At 42.9% G+C, this 24,642-nt stretch overlaps 1 protein-coding gene across 3 annotated transcripts in view; it reads right to left on the bottom strand.

Moving 5' to 3' along the window:
• Positions 1-24,642, bottom strand: part of GLRA1 (glycine receptor alpha 1) — a 128,078-nt gene that overhangs the window by 25,534 nt on the left and 77,902 nt on the right. For all 3 annotated transcript variants that reach the window (XM_053289127.1, XM_053289128.1, XM_053289129.1), the window contains 2 exons: positions 23,292-23,359; positions 2,379-2,602 (listed from right to left, as the gene is read on the bottom strand). In XM_053289127.1, the coding sequence (XP_053145102.1) occupies positions 2,379-2,602; positions 23,292-23,359 (292 nt within the window). The remainder of the gene's footprint in view (positions 1-2,378; positions 2,603-23,291; positions 23,360-24,642) is intronic.

The raw sequence follows: 24,642 nt of genomic DNA, 5'->3' as shown, positions 1-24,642 counted from the left end.
GAGGGGGGCAGGATCTGGAGGTGACTTGAATGGATGATTTCCAAATTAAAATGAGTGCAGTTATTTCAGTTCACATAGCATTAATCTAAAATCCAATGACCCAGAAATAACCGTGTTGAGAAATGGTGGGGAAAAGCCAGAGAAATCTGGTTCTACTGTGTGATTTGCCCTCTCTTGCAAAATAATTGTCATTCTCCTCCTGAAAGCAAAGAAGGAGACTGAGTTAGATTTAGAACACCCTTCCAACTATCATATCCCAAGGTGTGGAAAGCCTCCTTGCATATCCTTAAATTGTGCTGGATGTTCAAAGAATTGCTGTCCTCTAAGGCAGAGGTGGACTGACCTCAGTCTTGTGTGATCCGCTCTTTAAATTTACAAAGCAAGTGTGCATACTCGGGAGTCCTTCACAGGTAGGGTATGACCTATCTATGCTAAGTGTGCCTGCATGTGTTCTTTTGCTTAAGAACATGCCTCGCTGGATGAGACAAAGGTTGGTCCACCAGTGGGCCTTGCTCTACCTTCTGTTCACTCCTGGTTTAGCATAAAAGCATTGGGCACAATTCTTAAACAAACCAGGGACAGTTAAGAAGTTCAATGAGCAGACCGCCTACATACTGGTAGTTGGTCTGCCTTTGTGAATAAACAAGACCTTGGCCTCTGCCCTTGATACCAGTGATCATAGCTCAGCTGAGAGATGACGAACTGTATGAGCTGAAGCTGGAATTCGCAAGCCTGTCAATATATACAACCAGCAATCTCAAGCTTCAGATGCAAGAAGAGACTTCTTCATGCTGAGAAATGCTCGAAAGTCAGGTGTCCTGTGCCCAACAGTTCATATACATGATAAACTAGCCTTTAATGTCCTTTAACCATCCTATTGCACTGATGGCCATGGGGCCTGGGTGCAGCAAACTGTACTGTATGCCTAGTGAGGAACTTCCTTTGATCACAAAGTGCACATGTTTCTGCCCCATCATAAGGATCAAAATCAGAGCCAGGTTAATAACACATGTTCACTTGCAGTATGGCACTATACAATGCCTGAACTGCTCTTCAGTGCCAGTAACAGGATACCCTGTGCTTAGTAATACCAGTAATTGTACCCCAATTTGCCAGCATTTTTTTTAAATCAGTGGATGGGCACTCTTGTTGGAGAAGGGGAACACTCAGGCTTCCAAGAACTTCAGGTGCAGGGCATTGCTGCAGGTGAAGGAAGTAGCCTTGGTGAGTTTTTAAAATGTGCTGTATGAATTGTCCTTTGGAGCACTCAACCTCTAATGTGCAGGGAGAGTTTTGTTCCTCATCACTGATGTTAGAGGAACTGCCTAAGTATGCATAGCAACTGTGCAATCTGAATCCATGCAGCAGTTACACTAACAATGTATGTGCTGGCTGAAGGAATGGTTCTATTTCCTTATGACAAAATATTGCCATTTTAGGGAAACAGTGTACACCACACTACAGTGTGGTATAGTGGTTAGAGTGTTGGACCAGGAATGGAGAGACAATTCAAATCCCCATGCAGCCATGAAACTCAGTGGGTGACTCTGGGCCAGTCACATATCTCTAAGCTTAACCTACCTCATAGAGCTGTGAGGATAAACATCACCATGTACACTGCTCTGGGCTCTTTAGAGGAAGAGCAGGATGTAAATGTAAAACACACAGACACACACACCCTGAAACAGAAGTGTTTCCCTGAGGAAAGATGTCTGGATCTGCCAATTGACTGAGATGGGATCCATCCAAAAAAAGAGGCACGGCTGTGTCATATATGGACACTCTAGTTAGTCATTCTAGTTGGACCTTGATACTCAAAAGCATCAGTGTTTCTCATCAGCTAATTATGATTTTGACATTATTCTATTTGTTTGCAGGATACTTGAAAATGGAATATTACTCCAGAATGTACACAAGTTTATTCACCTTTTTGTTCAGGACTGGCTAGTTCATGTTTCATACCATACTAGGTTCATGATCTTTATACGTGCCAGCCCAGGTATGCCCCAACACCACATACATAGTCCACTTGTAGTAGGGTATGGCGTGAACCTTGGTTTCATATGTCATCTTTGCATGTTGTAGTGTGAATTGGGGCCTATATGTGTACGTATGGCTGTATGTAGCCCTTGTCATTGCAATCCAGCTATCACTTTTCTTGTGACAGACTAATCATGTGAGAGAGATATTCACATATGAATGTCTACGCATAGGCCTTGATCCACACAACCAATCCTATGTGTATTGGTGAGACAGGGGAGCCGCAGGCTTGTTTCCACATCTTATCATGTCCAGGACATACACACTGGAGGTCTGGGTAAATGAATTCTTACTGCCCTGCCTTTTCCTCTCCTTAAATTCTGTCTGTCCTCCCTTACCTGATGCTGTACAGGACATTGCCATTTCTGGAGATGCGCAGGAGTTTATTATCTGTGGTGATCTCATGAAAATGGGCCCCTTTCTCATTAGCAAAGAACAAATCTGGCTTCCAGATGGAGTCCAACATAGATGGGTCCAAATCCAGGGAATCATCTGGGTACTCGTTGTATGCCAGCCGGGGGTCATTCCACTGCTGCCGCAAGAAAATGTTCACTCTGTAATCCTGCATTGAAGAGAGAAGGGAAAGTTATTGGGTGCCCAAAAGGAGATGTTGAAAGTGCCTAGCTATTGCAGTGCAATGGAATGGAAAAGCAGCTGAGGGCCAAATAAGCACAAGCAAATGCAAGGTCTTCACTACCACCAGGATCAGGCCCTTACTCTTTGATTTTGCCTGCTAGTGCTATTTCTTAGGGAGCTTGTTTTATTTTTAGCTCTGTAGGCAGTAGCCAAGGGGTGTATCACAGGGCAAACAGCTGTTGTCCACAATACCTGCTCCATGCAGCAATGTTCAGACCATACTACAACTACAACTGACCCGTATTGTAGTGGTGCATCCTAAGGTAAAGTGTGCTGTCAAGTCGGTGTCGACTCCTGGCACCCACAGAGCCCTGTGGTTTTCTTTGGTAGAATACAGGAGGGCTTTACCATTGCCTCCTTCCACACAGAATGAGAGGATGCCTTTCAGCATCTTCCTATATCGCTTCTGCTCAATAGAGTAGCAGCAGGGGTTTGAACTGGCAACCTTCTGCTTGTTAGTCAAGCATTTCCCCGCTGCGCCACTTACTAGAGAGGAAAAAAATTCTCCAGGCTCAGGAACAGGCAAACCATTACCCTCTTCTGAAATGAGATACAATAATGAGATACCTTTTTATGTATGTGATAAACTGTAGAGGATGCAAAATAGTGCTTGGAAGAGAAGTATTCCTCATGCTTCTTAATAAGCATTTCCACATCCTTTTAAGTGTACAAAGTACTTACAGATGAATTGCACACCGATTCTGTGTTGCAAGTAGGATAGAATATGCAGAGATTGGTGGATTCATACGTCACACCCAACCTTGGCATATTGTACCCAAGACTCATTGTTGGGTTCTTGTACATGTCTGGGGCTGCAGCAGCTTGGCCAAACTGCTGGTTCCATGCTAAGTATGAACCTGGCCTAAATCATTTAAGGTTCCTGCAAGTCCAACATACCTCTCATAGAGAAAGCTGCTGCTTGCTATTTCTCAGAATGATCCATTGCTTTGGCTTGGCCTGCTTTTCAGTCAGTCTCTGCTGCAATATGGAGTAGGATCATTTTGCCACTTCTCTGACTTGAGTCTGATTGGATCATTCTGATCATGACCCCTCCTCTCACAGGGCACTGCCTGTGACTCTCTTTCTGAGTCTCTTGCTACCTCCTCCCAGTCAGGAGCCACGCCTAAAACAATCACTTGCACAAACATGGCCAGTTCAAGTGTGACACGAAACTGTGATTAAATCTTGGTTCTGTGAGACAACCCTGAGCCTCAGGAGCATGCACCTCCCCCTTCCCTTGTCTGTGTACCCCTCAGAAGAATTCTACTTCTGACTGCAATTAAAAACAAACCAAGAATGTTCATGCACTCTGAACTGAGCCAGCGTGGTGTAGTGGTTAGAGTGCTGGACTAGCACTGGGGAGACCCAAGTTCAAATCCCCATTCAGCCATGATACTAGCTGGGTGACTCTTGGCCAGTCACTTCTCTCTCAGCCTAACCTACTGCATAGGGTTTTTGTGAGGAGAAACTAAAGTATGTAGTACACCGCTCTGGGCTCCTTGGAGGAAGAGCGGGATATAAAATGTTAATAATAATAATAATAATAATAATAACAACCCACAGGTATCATTTTTTTCCTAACCCCTTTCTTTGGGAGGGTTCACATAATTAAAACAATGTCTGCTAATGGAAACCCCATGATCCCAATGGTATGCATTTTGCATTCTTGGGTTGGCACAATGACAAACCAACATTCGCCTAGGATAATTAATCTTACATCTGAACTTAAGCCATTGAAACTGGGTACATTTTATTTATTATTTATTTTATTTAAGTTTATTTTTATATCCCGCTCTTCCTCCAATAAGTCCAGAGTGTTGTACATGAGATAGGTTAGGCTGAGAAATAAGTGACTGGCCCAGAGTCACCCAGTGAGTTTAATGGCTGAATGGGGATTTGAACGCAGGTCTCCCCAGAACTAGTCTAACATTCTAACCACAACACCATCACTGATTTTTCCAGAATAATACTTAAACTTGCACAATTGTACTTACATTGGAACTAATGTAAGAAGCATTGTGGAAGTGCAGAAGAAGTTTAAGTATAATGTAAGAGCACACTTGGGCAACACTGTGGGATTTTTTGACATGCTAGCCAGGACTCGGATGGTTAAGAACTGCCTGCATTCCACGATGCAACATGTCCATCAGTAACTTCTTGTGGGTTTACAAATGCTCCAATTCTGGCCTAGGCCAACTTGTCTATTAACTTTCCACATCATATTATGAAATATTTTTTACCCTTTTAAATGGGTTTTAAGAAGACGAGATGGAAGTATGTGTGTTGTGTGTGAGAGAGAAATGAAACACTGAGGTTGCTGTTAGAGAGCCCTCTAGTTCATTAGGTCTTCTATTCAGCTGCAAAACCAGACAGTGCTACGTATTTTATGGGCCTGCCCTGTAATTTAATTGAAACTTGTCTCACCAGTACTATGGGGAATGACATTTGCTTCATTAACTTATGTCTTACAACTCTCCTGAGTATCTCCAGGCCAGGCCAAGCCAGACCGTGGATATACTTGGGTCTTTTTTTCCTGGACAATAGGTGGCAGCTTTGGTTTTCTTTGTCTGACCAATGGCTATGCTCTGCCATCTGTCACCTTCCCCATGGCTTCACATGAAGAAGAAGGGGGGGGGGCTCTTGATAAACAAAAGAGGAGATAAAAGCTCCGAGTCCCATTCCTTCATCTGCATTTTCAATGTGCTTGATGAGTGGCAGGTTGTAAACCAATTTCACTGCCCTTGACCAAATTAATTGTTAAGATTAAGATTTATGGTTTCATTCAGTGCTTTTCTTACTTGGGATGACCTGGAGCAATGAGTCAGAAGCTGATAATAAAGCAAAGGTGTGTGTGTGCAGAAGCCATTATATGTGTGCTCATTGGTAACGAATATATAAACCCAGACAGAAGCAGCTGATTCTTTTTCCTTAATGCAAGTCAATGGTGCTCAGAATTACTGGCTATTTTGAGATGTTTAACCTCAGCTCCAGAAGTATTGAAACACAAAGTGGCCTTGAATCAGCTGAACAGAAGGGGCTGCCCAAGACCGATTTTGGAAGGTGTGCATTAAAAGAAAACATGGAACAAAATGTCAGTCTGATGATGAGCACATGACAGATTTTGCAGCACATATTTATGGCATGGAATGGATATGCCTACCATTGAGCTGCTATCAGGGCCTTGACCACCATGATGGATGCCTGGCATTTAAATTCTAAACTGGATTTCAGACCATTGATCTGTGGAATTCACCATCATGTGATGTGGTAATGGCCACACACTTAGATGGCTTTAAAAGGGAATTATACAAATTCATACAGGACAGATCTATCAATAGTAGCCAGTATGGTTGTATGCTACGTCCAGCTTCAGAAGCAATAAGCCAGTTCACATAATCACCAAAACCAGGGTTGGGGGCAGAAAACCCAGGTTTGCATGCACATGTGAACCAGGGCAAATGCCCTAAGCTCAGGCTGTCCCAAACTGGGTAATCCTGATATTGTCGCTTGATTAGTGCACAGGTTACTGGTTACAGCACAGCAGGGACCCCGGTTTGTTAAATTGTGTGTGTGCTTTCTGCTCCACTTTGAGGTCCTGGTAGCCAGCCACCATGTTTTTTTAGAGAGCACTGTGACTGGAAGGGCTGTGTTCTGTGAATATGCCACTCTGCATAGCCCTCTCTATGGTCATTTGATTGAAATGGCTTGAATGGGACTTGCCCTATCTCCTGTCCCCTCAAGGCCAGAGGGCAGCTGTGATATAATGAGGTTTTCCCCTTCTCCTGGCTCTGCAGTGCATTGTGGGAAGGTTCTTCTGGTTCTTAGAGGCCTTCACAGTTCTAAGTTTGCTGCTGTAGTGCTTGTCTGGGAGTAGGGGTTGCAGAGCCCAATGTAGGCTCTCCTCATCTGTCCAGGATGGGGTAAGACCCTTCCAAGCCCCAAACCACCCGCTTCTGATTGGGTGCAAGCACCCATTATGTCTCTGAATACCAGTTGCAGGGGAGCAACTGCAGGAGAGGGGTGTTATTCCCTCATCTCCTGCTTGTGGGTTTCCCAGAGGAATCTGGTGGACTACTGTGGGAAACAGGATGCTGGACTAGATGGTCCTTGCCCTGATTCAGTAGGCTCTTCTTATATTCCTAAGAATATAAGAAGAGCATACAAGGGCCATCTAGTCCAGCATCCATGTAACATGCCTTACATGAGCTTCCCTTTGAAGAGTTTCAGAAACTGTAACTTGTGCAGAATATAGCACCTAAACTGAGCGGTGGAACTATCCACAGAACATTATTCTCAAGGAGTTGTTCTGGGTCTCAGTTAGTTTCTAGGCCTGGGACCAGAGTATCTTAATGATAGCTCTAAGTTCTGCTGAGAAGAAGGCCCTTGTCCTTGTACTTCTCTTGTTCCAGAAAGAAGAGACATGTTGAGAAGGGTCTCCTCATTTATTATTGTCTGATGTTAGTTGAGCATGGTCCATCATGGAAATGTAGCATATGAATAAATGAAACTAGTTGTACCTTTGTTGTGGAATTTGTACCCTCAATGAGCTTCTCTTGGCTGGTTCTCTCCTACTTTTCAGAAAGTTGGTTCAGCAATTTTAAATGTGGATTTGCTGTCCAAATGCGCTGCTGCTGCTGCTGCTGCTGCTGCTGCGGGGACTGATTTCAGTTCAGCTGTGTTTCTAGGTGGACTTTGATTATTGGGTAGCATCCAGACGAAATGGAAGGAAGTTTTGCAGATGGAGGAATGTTTGCTTGAGCAAGGTAGGTGTGTGTGTGTGTGCGTGTGAGTGCAATTTTTGCCAACCTCCTTCCATCTGCACCCCCTCGTGCCCTCCTCCAAATATCTCCCTGAGGGTTGGGAACCCTTAGGAGCAGCTTTTTTGAGGGGGGGGTGCAGGGAGCAGGAAGAAAGGGGGAATCAACAAAAATTGCCTTTCTTTACCTTATGAAAGCAGAACTTCTTCCATTAGCAGAAGTACCAGTCTGGATGTAACCAATTGCAAGTTTATTGTTGATTTTAAATGATTTGTTTGTATAGCTGCTTTTAGAGTCCTCTGGGCTAAAAGGAAGAGCAGATTTTTTTAAAAAAAATACATGAAATAATGCCTTTTTTTTTTTGCTCAGAGGGGTGTGTGTGTGTGTGTGTGTGTGTGTGTGTGTGTGAATCTATATCTATAGATATATTGTGCTACAAAGCTCTCACTTCAAACCAATTAAGTTAGGCATGCTCAGTCATTTTGCATATAGTGAATAATTTTACATAATTAATTCTTCTTTTGCTAGTTAGAGAAAGTGCAATAAAGGATGTGCCCAACCCACTACTCCTGGCTACTAGGAGTCCTGTTCATCTCCTCCTCCTGTGCCTTCAGATGTTAATATACTTCTGAACCTGTGATCATAACTGTACAGGCTAGATTAAATAAATAAATAAATAAATAAATAAATAAATAAATAAATAAATCCTCAGTATGCTAATTTCTATGTCCAGCACAATCACAGATTATACACTTCCACTGTTTATAGACATGTTATGAAGTTAGCCACTGGTGCCCCCATGCTAAATAAATCCAGAGAACAAAAATATAAGATTCTCAACTGTGGCTGCAACCTAAACACTCGAAGATGAATTGAGTGGGGCTTAAGGTCAGGTAAAGTCTGCTGTCAAATTGATTTCAACTCCTGGTGCCCACAGAGTCCTATGGTTCTCTTTGTTAGAATAGAGGAGGGGTTTACCATTGCCTCCTCCCATGCAGTATGAGATGATGCCTTTAAGCATCTTCCTATATCGCTGCTGCCCGACATAGTACCAGTGGGGATTCGAACCGGCACCCTTCTGCTTGTTAGTCAAGCAATTCCCCACTGCACCACTTAAGGTGGCCTGAGTGGGGCTTACTTATGAGTAAAACATGTTTAAGATGGCACTGCATAATATGCACCAGAGCAAGAAAGTTTAAGTGCTGCAAACCCAATCTATTCATATTGTTGATATTGACTAGAAATTGGGTTGTCTAATTCTTTGCAGTCTCACCCAGGTACTCATATTGGTTTGGTTGTCTACAGTTTTCACTTATGGCCTCAGTATACTCCTCCCAGGGGGAATGGGCAGCTTTTTTGGATGCTGTCTTTGTTTGAAACAAGAGATTTTTCTAGCTCCACACTGTGTGTAAACGAACCATATGGCCAATGCTGGAGTACTCCACAGATGAAGAAGAGTAGACAGAGCAGCAGGAAGAGAAGAAGAAGAAACTAGAAAAGATCTTTCACTTAAGAGTCCATCCCAAATGTAAGAGTCAAGGGCCAACCATCTCTCTCTTGTACCAGGCACAAGCATCTGATTCAAAGTCATTATTTTCAGGCAGCACAAAGGGTGTACAGAGTGGATTTCAATTAATATGTAAGGCATTATTACTGGGAGGCAAAATGTTGAAACCCAATTTGCCAATGTCTTAATAGTGATCCTCAGGGGCGTAACAAGGTTGGCTTGGGCCCAGAGACAAGATATGTAAATGGGCCCCCAACCGCCACCAGCTTGCAGCCCATCTCAGCAGCACGCTGGAAGTTAGAAACCGAAGGTAGAGGGCTGCCTAAGCTCAGCCAAACTCTACACATCCTCTTATGAGCCAGCCCTACGTCCTGACATCAGCACGAGGCTGTTCTCTTTCAACTTCTTTCTTTCATTGTATATACATTTTTAAAAATTAAAATAAAATCCTCGGGGGGGCAGGCAGGGCAGGGGGAAGCGTCAGCCTGCTAAAGCACCAGTCAGATACCACTTCAGTTTCTCAAAATATTTTCAAAATAAGAAACTTGACTCCCTTTCCTGAGGAAACTGCAGGAACATCATCATCTTCTCAGACAAGAAAAAGTCTCTCCCTCTTTGCTCCACCCCACCCCCAACCCCACTCCTCTTTGGTGAGGCCAGGACTTGTTCCTTATTCCCTCAGGAGGAAGGATCCAGAGAGAAACCAAAGTGAAAAATCAAGCAGCATCAGCTCAGCACACACACAGACGGTGGGAGGAGATGGCTGACCAGAAAACTGCATAGGGGTGGGGAGGAGAGTTAGTTTTAAGCAACTCTCCAACTCGGTGCGCGTGCCTGCTCCGCTCATCAGCAAAGGGAAGGCTGCCGCGCTGGGCTTCCTTGAGTTGAGTGCACCACACCACCCGCCCGATTCTATGTTCAGAGTCCCCTATCAAAGAGCTTCTTCCTTTGCCCCTCCAGGTCTATGCGCATTACAAGGCAGAGAGGGCAAAGGGGCTGGGGGTGGGGCGGAATTGAATGGTTAGAGATGGCAATTTTATTAGCAAATGGAGGGAGGGAGGAATCAGGTCACCCGCCGCCCCCTGCCACCCCCGCATAAGCCAGCTCGTCATGCCCCAACTGTTTCCTCAACCCCCTCCCTCCCTCCCACCACCACGTCCTCCTGGGGTATAAACAAAACTTTTTTTTAAAAAAGAAAAACAACAACAAAACCACACAAATCCAGAACAACAAGAGTGTTTTCAACACCCCCACCATGGGGGGAGGGCGGAATAGAGTGGGTTTCCCCACCGCACCCTCCCGCAGCTTGGACTCACTCAGCACACACATGGTGAAATTTTAACTGACTGACTACCTTTCAGCAGCTAGCAACAAGCTGGGATCATGGGCAGGGCACACGCACGCAGACACAGGCAGCAGCTTGAAGTACAGCACAGCAGATGAGTTGATGCTCCTGCCAGCCTCGTGTATGCAGTGCATGCAGCAGCAGCGCGGCTTGAGTTGACCACCTGACGTGACGACATCAATCACAGCAGCAGCACGGCAGGTGGCCAGGAGGACTTGCAGTGCCAGCACCGGCTCAGGCTCAGATCTCGAGTGAGTTGTGCACCCCGCGCGGAAGCGCAGGCGGGGGCGGGGCAGGTCCGTCTGGCCATTGGGGTGCTGGAGGAGCCAAGATGGCTTCATTTTGAAAATACACTCATTCAAGGACGCTGGGGCCGGTGCTGGGTGCGGGAGACACGTGACATGTCTCTGGGGGGGGCCCCCAAGCTCGGGGGCCCCCAGACAACTGTCTCCCCTTGCCCGATCGTAGTTACGCGCCTGGTGATCCTTTTGGCACACAGCCTGTGTATAGAAATTCAGGATTTGTCTGCCTTAAAAAGTCCACATTTCATCACAAGCTTTTTCATAGTGCTACTGGTGTCACGTACTTTCTTCCTGCTGGTTCCTCACCTCCATTTGAACTTGAAAGTCTACCTCTTTGAAGCATGAATAAAATTTTATCCCCTGCTCTTTGCAAGGAGGGCGGGGTTCCAAGAAGTCACCTTCACATGTTCTGGTTAATTACCCATTTCTTTCTCCCTAAGGTAAGATATCTCCAGCAAACTCTTGAATAGCTGAGGACAGCTAATAATGGGATTGGCCTTATGTACAACTAACCAGTCACGCAAGTCTGAAGTCAGGAAAGAATGACACGGGCAAAGAAAACAGAAGGATTTGAAGAAGAAAAGAGGCTTAACCCTCTACAGACAGCAGCTACCTGAGCAAATCAAATGCATTGATTTCCTCCTTTTTCTGTTTGTGAAAATCAGTGACGGCTACAGTCAGTGAAAATCAATGTAATTGGCCTAACAGACAGAAAGCAAAAGAGCCTTTTGCTTATTCAGCTGCAAACCAGCCGATGGCTGGCAGGTCAACCCTGTTCCTGTGCCTGTTGCATGTAAGACATGAAATAAAAATCTATGTAGGGAGCAATTCCATTAGGAGCTGCTAAAATATTGCCTTACCTGATGCAATGATGCAAGACTAGCTGGAAAAATCAAGGATTTTGTTGTTTGCTTTATTTATTATTATTATTATTTATTTAACATATTTGTATACCACCCAAAATGCAAGTCTCTGGGTGGTTTACAACAAAACAATCTCTGTGTGGTTTACAACAAAACAGTCTCTGGGTGGTTTACAACAAATCACAAAAAAAAGGTTAAAACATTACAACAATTTAAAATTGAAAACAACGTTAAAACTATTAAAAACCATCAAACAATTAAAACAGTATCTAATTAATTTAGACAATTAATTTAGTTTAGAATAATAGAGTCATGGGAACATAGGAAGCTGCCTTCTACCGACTTAGACCATTGATCCATCTAGCTCAGTATTGTCTACATAGACCAGCAGTGGCTTTTCCAAGGTTGCATGCAGGAGTCTTGGAGATGCCAGGGAGGGAACTTGAAACCTTCTGCATGCAAGCATGCAGATGCTCTTCCCTGTGTGTTCCCTATCTCACAGTGCTCACCTGTAGTCTCCCATTCATATGCAAACCAGGGTGGACAATTCATGCTAGCCACCACAAGACCAGCTCTCCTCTCAAAGCATTGGAGGAGGCCTTGTGGGCCTTTTAGTCCAGACCCATACTTAATACAGGAAATCCAGAGCCAGAACATCCCAGGTGGGATGGCTGCCCAGCTCCTACTTGAGGACCTTCAGCAAGGGAGTGCATCTCCTGACCTACCAGGAATCGCTTCTATTGTCAGATTACTCTTCCCATTAAGAATCCCCCACCTAATGTTCAATCAAAATCTTCCCTTCTGTAACTTAAGCCCATTAGATTTAGTCCTGCCTTCAGGGGCAACTGAGAACAAGTATGTGACAGCCCTTCAGGTACCTCAAGATTGCTATTATGGCTACCCTCAGTCTTCTCTTCTCCAAGTGAAACACATCCAGTTTCTCCAACCACTCCTGAGGCTTGTTTTCCATATGCCTGACCACTTTTGTTGTCTTTATCTGAACCTGTGGCAATTTGTCTATGTTTTTGTTAAAGTGTGGTGTCCGGAATTGGACACAGTGGCTGACATCCAGAGCAATGGAGCACTTGCAGGAGGATGTTAGGATAGTGCAAAATATGTCCTGGCATGCTCGCAGTTGCACAACAGTGACATGCCTCATTTGTTTTAATAGAAACTGTTACAAAAGAGCAATAGAGGACAATGGTGCTCTTGTACAAATCCACCATTTTTAGTGCAACTAAGCTATCTTCTTTTCCTAGTACTAATTTCCTTGTGTGGCCAATTTGAATTATTTAAATGGCAGCAATAATTGGTCAAGATGATATGCAGAAGTAGGTCAGAAGGAGAAAGGTTGAGAGTTTGCAAAGGTCAGCGGGAGAAGGGCTGCGGGTTGTGTAGCAAAGCATGCGGAGACTGAGAGTGGGAAAGTGAATTAAGCTTTTCTCCTGTCACTGCAAAAGACCTTTCTACTGTTCCTGAAGGCTTTATGACCCTAAGCCAGATGTTTATGCAACAAAATGGCAAATGCAGTTCAGTGTAATTGTGATGTACACTGAGGCAAAATAACCCCAACTTCACTTATACACTGTTAGGGTCTGAGTTGTTGATGAGAGACCAGGAGAGGGATCTCCAGATCAGTTTGTCTGCTGATCTTGAAGAAAGAGGAGGCAACAAGCTTGTATTTTTCTCCTAAAGAAGATATCAAGCAAGGAAACACAGCAAGGAAATATCAATCAGTCAATCAATCAATCACCAAGAAAACAGAAGAAGCTAGTAATTTTCTAGGGTTTGATTTCTGGCTGGCTGGAAGTTTTTGTGTGTTTGACAGAAGAGTTAGCCTGCGTGGGGGATTCATTCCAGGTGAGTGACTCAGCTTGTGGAAGGGGTCATATTCCTGAGGGGAGTCGGTTTACCTGCTGATCTTGAATACTAGGCTCAGACCATAGGAGCTTTGTGAACAGGAGTCTGCAATAAGATATTGAAGGGGTTTTGCAGGAGTTTAGAGGGAGATTGGTGGGGAACTCTATGGGGAGGCACACAAGTGGTCCCTCTTAATTGCAGAGAAGACATCCAGTGCAAGAATAAGGTGAGTACTGCCCGATTTCTGTAATTTTCTTGGAGGACAAAGCTTAAAACCTCAAGTTAGCTGACAACTGCATCCAGTACATAGCTTCAAGTGAACAAACCCTATATATTCTTAATAGCCAATCAAACCAGTCGTGAAAGTAGAATGCCAGGAGCGAGGGGGTTCCTCCCAGTGTATTGCCCACAGTGTTGCATGTATGACTATCTGCCTGAGGAGCAGTGTGCGCTCAGTGCCAAGAGCTCCTGGCTCTCAGGGAACAAGGTTGTTCCCTAAAAGCCAAGGTGGCTGACCTGGAGAAGCTCAGGGAGGTATGTGGATGTGATAGGGATATGATAGAAGCATCCCACTCCCAGGCTGACAGCAGTTCTGCTATCTTGGAGAATGAAGTCTCAGGGAAGGAGGACATCCATCTGAAGAAGAAGGAAACACTCCCTTAGCAGGGACCCCTTTCTTGGGTGATGCACCCTTATCCTCTCCTCCAGAGGATACTCCTCCAGGCGTTCTTTGTTTTGTAAGTTCACTTTATCATGGAGATTTGTGGTTCACAGTAGTGGGACACTTTCTTATAGATAAGTGTGTTTAAAGGCACCTCACAACATGTGCAATGGCAAGCCTGGGTTGCTACTGAGTGTATACTCCACAGGGAGCTGCAGCCAATCACAGATCACTGACAAGTGTACCATGATGTTATATGAGCTTGCAACCATGTGCTAGCTTAGGAGATCACCTTGAATCCATTCTGTCTTGAGATGTACAGAAACTTTATCAACCTGAGGCAGTAGTAAACATTATCCTGGCAAATTTGTGTTTTCAGATATTCTGTGAATACAAGTGTGAACTGGACTGACGTGGTGGACTTCCAATGGAAAACCTCCAATAGAGGAGAGCTGGTCTTGTGGTAGCAAGCATGACTTGTCCCCTTAGCTAAGCAGGGTCCACCCTGGTTGCACATGAAAGGGAGACTAGAAGTATGAGCGCTGTAAGATTTTCCCCTCAGGGGATGGAGCCACTCTGAGAGGAGCATCTAGGTTCCAAATTCCCTCCCTGGCATCTCCAAGATAGGGCTGAGAGAGATTCCTGCCTGCAACCTTGGAGAAGCCGGTGCCAGTCTGTGAAGACAGTACTGAGCTAGGTGGACCAATGGTCTGACTCTGTATATGGCAGATTCCTATGTTCCTGATAGTCCTGCTCCTCCTGGCACCTGCTGATTTTCTCCTGAACATGCCTTAAACCAGGTCACTTCCCCCTCAGTCAACTTACTTCATGTTTTGGAGCCTGTCTGAGGGGAAAAAAAAAACAAACTTAAACATGGTGAGTGGGGAAAAGATTAAGCACCCTCTCTTGCCTGCTAGCTTTTTGCCTGAACGTTTCCACTGAGAGTTTCCATTGCCTTTGTATTAACACAAGGGAAAGACACAGTTGGGAACCCTGTGTTTTGTTATAACATCTAGTTCTGTCCTCTTTATTTATGACTCAAGGGCAGGCCTGATTGTTCTTTGTTTTGTAAGTTCACTTTATCATGGAGATTTGTGGTTCACAGCAGGGACCTAGTTGCCTATTAATACCCATTTATCCAAACAGCCCATTATCTGATTGCAAAGTTCATGTGTGGATGACTCCTAACCATTCTTTTCTTCTGCCCTTTATATTAATCTCTATAGCTGCTGCAGTTGTTCTATAGTTACATTGATCTAACCTTAAATAGCTTATCTATCTATCTATCTATCTATCTATCTATCTATCTATCTATCTATCTGTCTGTCTGTCTGTCTGTCTGTCTGTCTATCTTTACTCACACACACCCCACTACAAAATGAGGCTGGTTCCAAATGTCAGCTATTGATCTTTAATTTAAACAGGCTTGGACTGGCCCACAGGGCAACAGGGCATATTCCTGGTGTGCTGCACTCGCTGTGTGCCCCTATGCCCTGACTCTCACCCATAATTACCCATTCTGCTCAAAACCCGGCACCCTCCACACAAACATTCCACCGCCCTCTCATTTTTAACTCTTGTTTCCAACGCTAAACTGGATATAACATGCATGTCCAGGCATGCCCAGTTTGATGTCCATTTATATTTTGATGAATGAGGGAAGAAGGAAAGGGGAAAGGTCATTGCTCAGTGTTTCTCCATGGTTTGCATAGAGAAAGTCACAGATTCAGTCTCTGGCATATCAAGGAAGGGGTCGAAAAAGATCCCTGGCTTAAATCCCAGGAAGCTGCTGCAAGACTGTGTAAGTAAGTAAAGTTGTGCTGTTTTGTTGGTGTTGATTCTTGGCGACCATGGAGCCCTGTGATTGTCTTTGGTAGGATACAGGAGTGGTTTACCGTTGCTTCTTCCTGTGCAGTATGAGAAGATGTCTTTCAGCATCTTCCTATATTGCTGCTGCCCGATATAGGTGTTCCCCATAGTCTGGGAAACATACCAGCGGGGATTTGAACCAGCAACCTCTTGCTCCCTAGGCAAGTTACTTCCCCGCTGCACCATTAGGTGGCTCAGGGTGGCAATAATTAGTTAGAACAATATTGGTTTATTATTTATTTATTTATCTATTTACATTTTATTAAATGGCCTGATTTGGTATAATGCAGCTTTATATGGAAAGACACAATGTAGTTTAGGGCGGGGTGGGGGGGGAGAGGAAAGGAGGTGTCAAGGTACAGATAAAATAATTTACTGCTCATGCATTTTGAGGAGTTTAATTCCTTGTCAAGGGTGCTTTCAGGGAGCAGCCAGAACTATTGCCCACACATCTCATGCACCATACATTATAAAGGTAAAAAGTGTGCTGTCAAGTCTATTTCCCCTGCTAACTTGGCAAAGAGGCACCATTTAATGTGGTGATTCTCTTTATTTAGCAGGGGGAGAGTAACTGGCCCTATCAACCCCCAGCACTGTACTTCCAGTGACTGTTGCTGGTGTCTATTTTATGTTTCTTTTAGTTTGTGAGCCATTTGGGGACAGGGATCCATCTTATTTATTTGTTATTTATCTGTGTAAACCGCCCTGAGCCATTTTTGGAAGGGCGGTATAGAAATTGAATAAATAATAAATAAATAAATAATAATATTTTGACTCCTGGCACTCACAGAGTTATGTGGTTGTCTTTGGTAGAATACAGGAGGGGCTGACCATTACCTCCTCCTGTGCAGTATGAGATGATGCCTTTCAGCATCTTCTTACATCACTGCTACCCAATATAGTCTGGGAAGACATACATTATAGCTTCCCAAAATTATTGAAAAATTCGCAAAAGCTGAATTCTTCTCCCATTCTTATTAGTCCATGTGAAAACAGGTTTGTGCAAGTCTATCTCTAAGTAAGCATACATTATAACTTGTGTATTCAGGGATAGGCATATACACACTTTCCTACATGAATGGATAAAGAGAAGAGTTCAGCTGTTGGGAGTTTTTGAATAATTTTGGAAAGTTATAATTTATTATTAATGATGTGTCAAGACTTTTATTTGATAGAAAGTATTATAATTTTGGTCCTCCTGACAGTATTGGTTTCTAAAGTAATAGGATTCAATTTTATTAATGTTATTCTCAAGCTGAACTGTGGTCTTAGCATACATAGGTTAGCACATGAGTTATTTCAGGAGGGATCCTTCCATGAGGTGAGAGTGAAGTGTGGTCATTCACATGGTGATGAATCATTTGAGTGTCAGCAGGGCTCCCACTGCCATCTGAGCAGGTCTTTGCCTCCTGACCTCCTCTTTGCCACCACTACCACCTTCCTTGCTGCTGGGCTGATAATTAGAAGAGGGGACAAGAGGAAATGAGGAAAAGGCATTAGAGTACTGCAGGTACTGGCTGGCATGTCCTGCAGCATAATATGGGCACTGCAGAACTGTCTGTGCCACTGCAGGGCTCTGACACAAGCAGTGAGGGTGCTGTGCAAGAGGGCAATACTGCTACTACTGATCTCTTGTACAATTGGGAATAATGGAAGTCAGGCATGACATGTGACTGTGTAAGAGATCAGTAGTAGCAGTATTGCCCTCTTGCACAGCACCATTGCTGCTTTTGTTAGAGTCTCACAGTGGTGTGGGAGGTTCTGCAATGCCCAGGTTATGCTGCAGGATATGTAAGCCAATTCATTGCTGCTGCTGCTGCTTGGGGGGAAAATGGTGGTGGTGGTGTTTGGCGTCCTGCATCAGATGCAAAGAGGTCTTCTTGGGCCACCACTGACTTATGTTGTATTATTCATATTTATGGTATGTCAAATTTTAAGGCATTAGTGTTGTTGTTGCTGACCCTGGATAATTAGTGCACTGTACACAGATCCTCTTTTAAGAATCATCCCTGATGAAGAGTTGCAATAGCCAAAGTGTGTTAGACAATAGTGATCTCTGAACGTAGAAATTTTTCATCGCAGGAGTTGCCGGTCCACTTACAACTATTGCAGGAGATGCCTTAGCACTGTATTTTAATGATGGTGTTTTACAGGTGTAAAACTGAAGTTTTACACTTCAGAAAGAGTTTGCCCATTAACATGTGACCAAAAAAGTGTACTCAGCATTAAAAGTGAATCTTTCTTCCAGCTGGACCCATTGTTAATTTTTTTTTTAAAAAAATAGTGAAATAAATATATACTGCATCCCATTTTTTCACTTTTTGAGGCCCCCAAAGTAGCTAATAACACCATTAAAATATCAGCTTAACTATTATTAAAACAGCCTATAAAATGAAACTACCAAGAGGCGAGGAGAGAGCTTAAATCTTCTTAACCACAAGATTTAAAATGCTTGCCAGAACAAAAACATTTGAAAACCATGACAGGCCAGCACCAAAAAGGGAGTATGGGAACTACTGTATTATTCCCACGGGAACCACTATACAGTATAACAGCAATTCCCACTGGAATTCAAGTGAAACTAAAAGCTGTTCTTAATTTCACTTCTAAAAATGCCCTTTTCACTTGGGCTACAATAAGGCTCATTCTCCACGGCTACCTCCCCATGGTTTTCAATATGACTGGGAATTCCGCTTCTCCTGGATTGCCCTGTAGTAGCACCCAGTGATTCTAGCTAGCAAACTGCTTCACCACTTGTAACCAATAAAACCCTAACACAAATAGCCCGGAAACCAAAAGTTAATAAGACGACAGTCCTGCCTTCATTGATATAAGTTTCTTCACAGCTTCAACATACAGTGTGGTGCATTTTCCAAACTATTGTTAAAAGAAGTGTTGTAATGGGCAAGCATTGAGAAGCATCCTTAAAAACTGTTTTGCTCGTGACTATCATACCCGAGAACTGAGTTAAGGGTCTGCTATCATTAGGCAATATCCAGACTAACTCGGCCCTCATGTTAGAACATTCTGTGCACACAAAATAAATTTTGCTGACCCCCCGTCCCTCTGCTACTCATGATGTCCTCAAATGTCCCTGAGGGCTGGCGGGGACCCTTGGGACATACATCAAGGCAGCAGAGGGAATGGAGTAATTAGCAACAATAGGTGTGTGCACTGAACATTCTAAAGTGAGGGAAGAGTCTGGATGCCGCCCACTGGCTGTAGCAGATGATGACTGCCACTTTGATTGTTACTGGAAACTGACCAAAAAGTTACTAAAATCAAATATCAAAAGTTAAAATTAAAATATTAATTAATTAAAATATTAAAATCAAAAGTTACTAAAATCAAAAATACAAAGTGCTGGTTATTACTTTTAAAGCCCTGAACGGCTTGGGTCCGAGATATCTTAGAGAGCTCCTTCTTTTACATGATCCCCACTGCACGTTAAGGTCATCTGAGGAGGTCCGTCTCCAGTTACCACCGGTTCGTTTGGTGGCGACTCAGAGGCGGGCCTCCTCTGTAGCTGCTCCCAGGCTGTGGAATGCACTCCCAGCAGAAATTCATAATCTTAATTCCTTACTGACCTTCAAGAGAGCCCTTAAAACCCATCTGTTTGGCCTGGCCTTTCAGGGTTTTTAATTAGTTTTAATTGTTTTAATGCTAACCTGGTTTTCAGGGTTTTAATTGTTCTGATAGTTTAATTGTTTTAAAGATGTGTTTTAATTGGTATTCATATTTATATTTCTGTTTTAATTGTTATTGGTTTTGATGGTTTCTGTTTTTAATTGTAAACTGCCCTGAGCCATTTCGGAAGGGCGGTATAAATATCGAAACAAACAAACAAACAAACAAACAAACAAACAAACAAAAATATCTACAGAGTGGCCCAAAAGACCCTAGATGTATGTAGCTGCAAATGTGTGTTTATGCAAAATATACTGGCCAAGGGCATAATGTATTCCCACTGAATACAAAGCAGTATTTATTTATTTATTATTTTATTTCATTTTATTATTTAACATATTTTTATACTGCCCAAAACTTACATCCCTGGGTGGTTTACAACAAATAATCCCATTGAAAGAATCTGATTGACATAATTCCACGGAATTTAGGCATTGCCTAATTTGTCCTTTTAATTTCAATGGTTCCGTTTTGAGTAATTCTCCTCATCATGTCAGCCTATGCTTTTATCTTTGTTTGCTTTTTATAGTCCTTTTGAAAATGAATTATTCTCCTGTCTCTGTTTTCCCTAGTAGCCTGCTCTCTCTCTCCCCACCCCCACCCCGCCCACTTTGCTCCATCTCTTATTTTGTGAATTCCACTGAGTGGGTTTCACTGGCAGCCACCTTCCTCTCTTATTTCCCCTTTAACTCTCACTAATTTTTAATAAATATGGACCTGCTTCCCGGAACTGCTCATCTAATCTCCTGATAATATCTTCCCTTTACTGATGACTTTAATAGTCCTTCCTGTTATTCTCCTTAGAATTGTGGCCCAAACTGTGTTTGTGAACTCAGATCTTTGCATGGTGACATAATGATAGCTACTGATTTGTGAGCTGTGAAGACTGCCTCTAGTGTCTTTAAATGTCAACATTAATGTCTTCTGTGTGAACTAAAAGTCCCAATATTGGCATTTTAATGATCTTTGTAGATAAAAGCTAAAATTGTAATAACTATGTAAATTTCACCCCAAGAGGAGCAGCATTCTTAAAGTGATCCCAAAACACAAGTGTAGCAATAATCAGGCTCTGCTGCTTGGATCACAAAACCAAAAGCTGTGTTCAAAGTTTCAGCTTTCCAGACAAAACTCCAAAATGACATGGAAATGAAATTTCATTTCAGTTTTGAAGAAAATGGTTTAGGATTTCAGCATGTTGAAATTATCATGTGAAAAAATGACATCCACAATTTCCAAATGAAAAATGAGAATCTCCATTAAATACTAATATTAAAGTGGAAAAATATCTTTCAAGAACAGAAGCAGTTTCTACTATCATGAGATACTAGAAATCATGAGATATTCCGGCTTTAGCTACACACTCCTTTCTGACATGATAAGATTATCTAGACCCATTTCAAACTGGTTTTCAGGTGGGCTGTGGGGTGGAGACTGCCTTGGTCGGCCTGATGGATGATCTCCAATTGGGAATTTACAGAGGGAGTGTGACTCTGTTGGTCCTTTTGGATCTCTAATTATCATGTGAAAAAATTATCATGTGAAAAAATGACATCCACAATTTCCAAATGAAAAATGAGAATCTCCATTAAATACTAATATTAAAGTGGAAAAATATCTTTCAAGAACAGAAGCAGTTTCTACTATCATGAGATACTAGAAATCATGAGATATTCCGGCTTTAGCTACACACTCCTTTCTGACATGATAAGATTATCTAGACCCATTTCAAACTGGTTTTCAGGTGGGCTGTGGGGTGGAGACTGCCTTGGTCGGCCTGATGGATGATCTCCAATTGGGAATTTACAGAGGGAGTGTGACTCTGTTGGTCCTTTTGGATCTCTTGGCGGCTTTCGATACTATTGACCATAGAATCCTTCAGAAACGTCTGAGGGGATTGGGGGTGGGAGACACTGCTTTGCAGTGGTTCTGCTCCTGCCTAATGGGCAGATTCCAGATGGTGTCCCTTGGAGACTGTTGTTTTTCCAAATCTGAACTTTCCTATGGTATACCTTAGGGCTCCGTATTGTCTCCGATGTTGTTTAAGATCTACATGAAACTGCTGGGAGAGATCATCAGCAGATTTGGTGTAGGGTGTTATCGATATGCTGATGACACCCAAATCTATTTCTCCATGTCAACATCACTGGGAGAAGGCATAAACTCCCTAATGCCTGCCTGGAGTTGGTGATGGGTTGGATGAGAGATAACAAACTGAGGCTGAATCCAGATAAGATGGAGGTACTTATTGTGTGAGGTTGGAACTCGGGAGATGATTTTGATCTGCCAGTTCTGGATGGGATCACGCTCCCCTGGAAGGAACAGATATGCAGTCTGGGGTTGCTTCTGGATCCGAACGTCTCCCTGGTGTCCCAGGTTGAGGCGGTGACCAGAGGTACTTTTTATCAGCTTTGGCTGATATGCCAGCTGTGTCCGTTTCTTGAGATGAACGACGTCAAAACAGTGGGACATATGCTGGTAACCTCTAGGCTGGATTACTGCAATGCGCTTTATGTGGGGCTGCCTTTGTATGTAGACTGGAAACTACAGTTGATCCAGAATGCACCAGCCAGGTTGGTCTTTGGGGCAACTTGGAGAGACCATATTACTCCTGTCTTGAAAGAACTATGCTGGCTGCCGATACGTTTCTGGGCAAAATACAAGGTGCTAGTTATTACCTATAAAGCCCTAAACAGCTTAGGCCCTGGGTATTTAAGAGAACATCTTCTTTACCATGAGCCCCACCAAGATAATCTGGAGAGGTTCGTCTGCAGTTGCCGCCAACTCATTTGGGAATGGGCCTTCTCTGTTGCTGCCCCTGGACTTTGGAATGCATTCTCTGTTGAAATAAGAGTCTCCCCATGTCTGCCTTTTAAAAAGGCACTGAAGACACATTTATTCCCCCAGGCCTTTAATTAGATTTATGGTTTTAAATTTTTAATGTTGGTTTTAAATTATTTTAATGTTAATGATTTTAATTGCTTAATTTAGTTTTGATTTTAATTGTTAAAATTGTTTTAATTGAAAAATTGTTTAATTTGTTTGAATGTAAACCACCCTGAGCCATTTGTGGAAGGGCGGTATATAAATCGAATAAATAAATAAGAAATAAACAAGAAATGAGATGTCAAGATTCCAAAAGACTTTGGAATCTTGACATCTGGAGATGCGAGACACAATGCAGACACTGCTAGCAAATCCATGCAGTTGCTAAGATAATGATCACGTGAGCTGTTGTGCCCCTCCGCCATGCTGATATCATGATGCAGTTGTTTATCAGCATGTGACTGGTATGCACAACCAACACAGGATATGGTGCAAACAACATGAAATGATTACTGACTGGTACACAATCAGTGCAAAACCATACATATACTTGCACCATTTTGAACATATCCGACATTGTAGCATTCTTTGAAATCTGAGTTTTTGGTTTTCGCATGGTTGGTGATGTAGATTGCTGGGATATTACCATAATCCAATGGCTCTTAAACATGGATCTGAGAACTGCTGGTAGCATGTTTTTTGAACTAGCAAGGTAGTCAGTTCAACCTCCTGTTGCTGAGTGGAGTGCTTCTGTTTTCATCAGAATACTATGACCCATACTGTCCACAGAAACAGAATGAACTTGTTACTAACTGCTGTGTAGTAAGTATCTGGGAGCAGAGAATCAATTATCTTGTCTAGCACATGAAAACCAAAGACTATGTTTAGCATGCCTGTCTCATGGCCTGGATAGAGTATGCAAAATATTTTATTTAACTCACCATAGTAGTTTCTGCAATAGATCCAAAGCTGTTGATGAAAATGTTGCAGCTGACATTCACTGCAGGGCCTGCAAGACAAGTAAAGGTTGATCAGGACCTCCTTGTGTTTCAATAGGCAAAAGTGATGTTGTATTATCATCTCACTGTACATCATTATAGCCTCTCCTAATCTGTATGCCTTAAAAGGTATGAAATGTATTTGCCTCTATAGGCCATGAACAGTTGCCAGGTTGCAACAGACTGATGTGCACTGTACCTTTAAATTCCCTGATACAGCACCAGATGGGGCAACCAAAACTTCTCCCATCCCTTCTTCCCTCAGTTCTGTCCCTTTCCCATATCTGCTATGCGGTACGTCTAGCATGCTGCTGGTTTCAACAGATGGGGTTGGAAACAGGACTAAAGAGAAAAAGTGAGAGAAGTCATGGCTGCCTCATTCATTTTCTACTGTATCAGGGAGTTTAAAGGTACAGTGTACCTCCTCAAGTTCTGATTGGGCAATCACGGGGTCATGGTCTTCCAAATTCTGCAGAACTCAGTTACTGCTGAAACAACATTTTGGAAAATTCTAAACTCCAACAAACATTCAGAATTCAGGTTCTGGGTGTTTAAAATTCCCCTTATAAATCAACATTACATGAATGTTTTAGAATTATGAGGCTGTCCTTTGGTTAAATGGTTTTATGGAGGTTATTTCTTAATAAGTTAACATTGGTTCCTTCTCCACTCCCAATTTATCTGTATGAGAAATGATATGCCTTCTGGGCAGTGCCTTGTACCTACTGTTGCTTAATTCTAATCTGGTGGCTACACAGCATGATTTCAACGTCTTCAACATTTTCATTGCTTATTTATGGAAATAGTGCATATGGTCTCTGGCAATAGAAGATATAACCTTATTGCTGTTCCAACATTTGACACATACAGTCAAAATATTTCCTGCCTGAAACTCTTCAATGTGACTTTGATTACATTAACTCTTCCCAGCTAGTCAGAATATGGAGACAGATTAAAATAGGATGAATATATAAGATACCTGCTACTGAATGTTAGGCTGTTAGAATAGATGTACTAGAGAGGCTGTTTGGATATATGTACTTTATCTCACATGTGGTGGACTTGCACAAAAATTAAAAACAACAGAATAAGAATTTGCTTGGCTCCAAAAGTGCCCTTCTGCAAGTGAAAAGCCTCTTCTACTCATGGCAGGGTTATTTCCAACACAATGGAAGAGTGTCGCAAGACAAAAATGGTCACCAATCTAGATCAACTTCCCTGTTTGTGCAATTCTTGCACAAGACTTTGCACAAACTCATTTCAAAAACCCTTTCATGGTTGATTGGAGTGTATA

The sequence above is a fragment of the Hemicordylus capensis genome, chromosome 2, assembly GCF_027244095.1.
Source record: "Hemicordylus capensis ecotype Gifberg chromosome 2, rHemCap1.1.pri, whole genome shotgun sequence".
NCBI lineage: Eukaryota > Metazoa > Chordata > Lepidosauria > Squamata > Cordylidae > Hemicordylus > Hemicordylus capensis.
This window is presented reverse-complemented; position numbering and strand designations above follow the sequence as displayed.